Here is a 6,178-nt window from a genome sequence, read left to right on the forward strand (position 1 = left end):
AAAGTTCTCTATCTACTCCACTGCGGCATCATTGATGAGGAGGATTGTGTGACTTGGCTGATTTTTCCTGAAATCAACAACAATTTATTTTGTTTAGAAATTAGATGTGGAACAAAAAAAAGAGTAACATGAATTAATCTGCTGATTCAGATTCACATGTTATAATATTGACTTCCATTGTTCATTTACTAGGCTAAAGTTTCAAATGACCGGTATGATTATGATGTTTTTTTAGTTAAGACTGTTAAATTGATCTGCTTTAGCATGTGTTTTTTTTTTTTGTTTGTTTGTTTGTTTTTTTCTTATTGAGTATTTTCTGCTTTAATTCCTCAAAATCCGCCATTAAAAGATGTTCATTTGGTGTGGGGAATATAGCGTACGCAATATGTTTAACGTGGCACCTGTGAATCTGTGATCAATCTCATGGTCTACTGAAGAAATCTGTTAATTCACTTGAATTACTTAAGCCTAGCATGACATAGTCGCTCCTTCTGATAAAACTGGGATGAACTGATGGCGTTAGTCAAGCCTGGCTTTATCTCTTATCCTGGATTTTGTAATCCTACTTTTGTGAAACAGCCCTCTGGAAAAACTAAACAGTGTTCAAACTGTTTTCTCTGAACACAGCTCATTAGTAAGCACAGAGACAAATTAAAGACCCAGTTAAAGACATGGGAATAAAATGTACCAATTCAAAAAGCATTATGGAAATCCTTTGGTGTGAACTTGACACAATGGTCTGCTTATATAAGCCAGCGCTTAGTTGTGCAATGAGCTGCCCAGCAGTGGTGGATGAGTCTGGAAACTACTGGTTTCCATAGCATTGAATGACTCATAACATCTTCTACTCCCTCTCTTCTTCTGGCCTTGAGCACACTCATAGCAAATAAGCTGCACCACACAGACTGCAGAAGAGGATCTCTGTTGAGATTCAGTTTTTAAGATGATATTTAAGCATCATTCTGATCTGAGATCACACAGAAAGGTAGAATAATCAGTGACATCTTCTATCCTGTGGCTTCAGTACTGGGACATTCAAAAGCTCCTTCGCATTTTTATCATGCTGATTAAATCATCCATGCAGCTGTAGAAGGAAACAAGCCTATAAATAGTGCTTTTATTAAGACATAGTTCACATGCCTCAAAGCTCTTGGAATGAAAGAGCCTCATTTGTCAGATGGTTTCAGTGGCTCTCATCACTTTGACAAGGGCTCTCTCCTCTGGTTTCATAGGCAACTACACCTTCATGTCAGTACAGTAGTGATCCAAACCAAGTTCATCTTCTGAACCCAGAAGGATTTCTAAGGATAATACTTTTAAATCCTAATACAATGTAGTGACAGCCACAGGACCATCTCAATAACAGAATGTTAATGTGTTACAGTATTTTATATTTATGAAAGAAACACAAGAAGACATAGTTAAGAAAGTCATAAGGTGTTCTTTTTAAAATTTGCAGGAAACAGCAGCCAAAAATGCTCTGTGCAGATTAGAATAAAAAGCTTTATGACCTACATGCAAAATGTTATGTGAGCTGATGTTAAACTAATCAAACTTAACTGTTGGGACCCAAACCATGAAGGACTGAACTAAATACAGAACAAAGAGATAGATTATGACATGTCTGTGTTCATGTCCTGGGATTGTTCCCAGGTCACCCTACACCCTCTACCTGCACAATCTTTTTCTTTCAACAGTTTGAGTTGCTCAACAATCTATTTCTAAATCAGCAAACTGAGTTGTTGGTCATCTCTGCTCTCCTTTTAGTTCCCCTTTTCCCTAACATTTACCTACTATCTAACTTTGATTAACTTAATCAAAGTTAATCAACTTAACTTTCATTTAAGTTACACCTTTTACATCATTTCAAGTTCATTATCAAAATCACATCTATAACCTAATTAGCTTCTGATTTAGCATTCATTTATAATATGATAACCATAGCTTATTAGTTATCATAATGCAAGTAATTAGGCGTTCTTCTGAAAAGAAAACAGGAATCATCCATGATCCTAATTATTTGAAACCAAAGTTACAGTTGTTCATTCTTAGAAGTAAAACAATATTAATATAAGTTTTTGGCTTTGAACTTATTCATTTACTCAATGTGTTTAGACTTCATTTTATAAAACATTCATGCACGGAATAAGGAATAGTCTCAACTATTTATTTTTTTTATAAATCTGTACTTGATTTTTAAAGGCACACACCTGTTTACTTAATGTCCCATAGTTAACAGTGCAGGTCAGAGGTCAAACACCAAGCATGAAATCAGAGGAGTTAATGATTGGACGTTCACAAAAACCAAACTAGATTTTAATTGAAACAAATTTATTAGCTCCTTCACAACTGCAGATGTTAAAACAATAACAGCAGCATTGTTTAGTGTTTGTCAGGAAATCAGTCTTCTCTTATAGATTTGAAATAAAATGTTACAGTGCAATGAAACCCAACAGCAGCATTAGGAGCAAACTCTTGGAGCTAAAAGGTAACTAAACACTACAAACACAACTGATTATGAAGAAAATACAAACTAAATGGTGGCAGTTGAATTAAACCATTATGAGAGTGGCTTTCTGTTGTCCCATGTGGTTCAACATGTCACATGAAATATCATGATTCTGCATATTTATATCATTGCTTGCTCCTAAGAAACACACAACTGTTTTGTTACAAATTAATCTCTGAATAAATATGTTATTCATGACATGCCATCTTATTATCTAAACTAAATCACAAGTTTATTCAATCATCATAAATTCCCTATATGCCACAAACAAACTGCAGCAAAATTCAGCACAGCAAATCCACCAAACCTATCATTTAAACAACAGCGTCACGTTACAGTGGCTCAAAAGTATACAACATGAAGTGCTACGTTTAGGCTGGGGGTTAACACTGGCTGCACAAAGGTTTGACTTATGGGGGCTGATGAAGGAACACGTTAACTGGGCTGCTCTCCCTTCTCCAAATCTTTCAGGGTTTTAAGAAGGCAAGACGGGGTGAGGATTTCTGTTGATCCTGAGAAAACACAGGAAAATACAGGGTTACTTTTCAGCATCTTTATCTGGAGACTCTGATAAACAGAAATCCAATGGTCTTCAAATGCATTTTGTAACACTAAGATATTGACTGAAACTGGACAGGAAAACAGTGTGATATCAGAATGTCTGTGTGATTAAGAGACCTGAGCAAAATCAAACAGGCTTTAACCTTTTCCTCTTAGCAGCTCCATGCTGATCAGTTTCAAACATGCATATTGTCACCTTCCCAAAATAACAGCAAAAGTCATTTATTGCCAAAAGTCATTTTTTTGTTTTATGATTTAGACCATGATTTTAAGAAGGTGACATTTTAAGAATGAGCGTCTGATGTCATAATGTGTCTGACCTAGAAAGAACTGGATTTCAAGAATTTTCAAAGTGTTTCAAAAACATCTTTCAGAATCCAGCACCAAAGTCTGAGATGCTCTTTAAGGTTCTGATTATTCTGCAGAGCTGACTCATTCCCACTCATCCCTTAACATGCTTGCTGGTTTATAGTTTAACTATACCTCTTTATGTTAATTATAACCAACAATAAAACTCTAAATACCTCTTGTCATTCCCTGACTATAAACCTATTAGGACCATGACACCATGAATAATCTGCCATATTCATCTTTTTTAAAAGGTTCTATTGGCTCTAGTGGCCTTTATTTGATAGTGAATTAACAGGAAAGTGGGTAATGAGAGAGAGAGAAGACATGCAGCAAAGGTCATCAGGCCGGAACTCGAATATGTGACGTCTGAGTCGAGGACTAAAGCCTCCATATATGGGTTGTGCTTTAAACCTGCACCACTACATCACCCAACCATGTTCATCTTTTAAGTGTGACATAAATCTTACAGGAATAAAATCAGGCTCAATGAAATTCTAAATAAAGACACTGACATTAATACGTTAAGTTAATGGCAGCAGAATGCATGATTAGAAACAGAATGAGGACATAACAATCTGTTGAGTTTGATCAAGAGTGAGGTTGTGATGGTTCAACAGCTGAGTTATGACCTCATGCTATAGGATGTACCAATTGTGTTGTGGTAAGAATTAAATTTGGCTCAAGGACTGGAAACCAGTTAATGTCAGAGTGTTGCAGGTACCGGTGTTAAGTGATGTCAATGGGGATTGGAAGTACCCAGATGCATCCAAAGGAAGAGCTAATTTTGTTCCAGTTGTTCAGAAAACAACACATGCTGGTTCTGCTTTAAAAGTAGCAATCTGGGGAAAACTCATCAGCAAGGGAGCAAAACCAAATCAGAGAAATGGATCCCTTACTGACGGAAACCTCCAACCCTTCGGGAGTGGAGGGAAATTCATAGTTTGATGACTATGAATGATAAATATTTGGAGGCAAGAGCATAGTCTATTTACTTTATATGATGTATTACATGACTTAAATGTATTATACTGTTACAGCAGGTCAGAGAGCATGACAGAGTTTATAATTCCATACCAAAACTCATTCAGCATGACATCAAATGTACAACAGAACATTTGATGCTGTTTATCCTGGTAATAACTTCAGGACAAATTATGCTATTTATCAGACTATCCATAAACAGAAAAAATAAATAACATTTCCATTATAGCAAGAAATAACCTCAAAAAGAAAGTAGGTTGAGTTAAATGGATAGGCAATGATCAGAACCAACAAAAAATATATAAAGCAAAGAAACTGTTCCAGATGCCACTGGAGACACAGAACAAGCACACAGGGGAATGAAACCAGGAAAACACTGAACAACACAGGAAGGTGAAATAAGCTTACAAAGGGATTTTCTGTTCATCTTACAGTGTCTGTGCTGTAGAAATCAGTAACACAGCGTTGGCAACATGTCTAAGAGCACAATCCCTGCAAAACAACAGATGTGGAACTGTAGTTCTTAGGAAATCTTTGGAGTGTGAAGCTATAATTCTTGTAATAAAATTTAATCTGAAAGGTTGTACCTTTTTCATAGCACAAACAACAGCATAGCTGGTCACAGAACAATTATTTGCTTTTCATCAAAAAATTGTTTCAAGCTAATCAGTTGGCCATGTTGCTGAGGTGACCTGATACGAGTATAAACTGATCTGGTATTTTCTTAAATATGTTCCATTTTTACAGAATGAACATTTGGTTTTTGACTTACTGTAAATTATATGGGAAAACTGTAGATTTGACCATGCTTGGTGTCAAATGAGTTCGGTAACCTGGCTGAAACATATTGGGTAGCTCAAAAAGTTACCAGATGGTACAACTCACAAGCATGTTCATATTTTTTCAGAAAGGTCTTTCAGAAATGTAAAATATAAAAAAAAATTTTTTTAAATGTTCATTATTAACTTTACTTCATTCTGATGTTCATAAATTTTGAAAAGCATGACATTTCTGTGTTTGCGGTGATGCCTTATCTTTAGGGTGATTGGTTCCACATGTGTGAATATTCAACTCTGATATTCCACAGATTCTTGTTATAAGAGGCTGTCTTTATACGTATGTGATCACTTTTATAAGTTCTTTATAAAAGTGATCACTGCAGCTGAATAAACCAGTAATTACTGAGCCATCAATGTGACGGGGTCAGTGTTGGAAAGACCTTGGGAAAACATAGCCAACATCAATAGCAGCACACACTGAAGTGAAGGAAACAGTGCTGAGGGTTGTCAGACAGCCAGCAGCTAACACAAGGGAACATAACATTTAAATATTTACTTGAGAATGTGTTTTTATTGTGCCGGTGATTCCTCTACGCCCTCTGGTAGGGCGTTGGGATCCAGGAAGTCTGGGTGTTGCAGATCCTTAAGGTATCTAGGGGGTGTGAGAATGTGGGTGGAACCTACAGGAGGAGAAAATCCTGAACGCTCAGTTAAAATGGAATCCTGCAGCAAAGCTTGTTAGGCATAGGCAGAGATAAAACTGTTCATGACTAATAATGGTGCAAACATATTAATTAACTTGGGATTTACTAAGCTGTGGATGTGGGTCAGTGTCTCAGAAGATCTGATGACATTTTAAAACATAAATAATTAAATAGTAGGGATTCACCATTATGAACATTTGGGCCAATGTCAATATCCAATATTAATATTGCTGGTATGGCCGACAACTGACACAGTAAAAGTAACCTAAATATATATTGCTTCTAATACTATT

The 6,178-nt window shown here is 36.1% G+C and overlaps 1 protein-coding gene across 2 annotated transcripts in view; it reads right to left on the reverse strand.

Moving 5' to 3' along the window:
• Positions 1-2,314: 2,314 nt before the first annotated feature.
• stxbp1b (syntaxin binding protein 1b) overlaps positions 2,315-6,178 on the reverse strand; it is a 34,263-nt gene continuing 30,399 nt past the window's right edge. Inside the window, exon 19 of one of the 2 annotated variants that reach the window (XM_007557772.2) lies at positions 2,315-3,021. In XM_007557772.2, the coding sequence (XP_007557834.1) occupies positions 2,945-3,021 (77 nt within the window). In that variant the 3' untranslated portion in view covers positions 2,315-2,944. Of the gene's footprint in view, positions 3,022-5,737; positions 5,862-6,178 lie in introns of those variants that run through there. The other variant, XM_007557770.2, reaches the window with a different exon arrangement.

Source organism: Poecilia formosa, unplaced genomic scaffold (genome assembly GCF_000485575.1).
Source record: "Poecilia formosa unplaced genomic scaffold, Poecilia_formosa-5.1.2 Scaffold91, whole genome shotgun sequence".
Lineage (NCBI taxonomy): Eukaryota > Metazoa > Chordata > Actinopteri > Cyprinodontiformes > Poeciliidae > Poecilia > Poecilia formosa.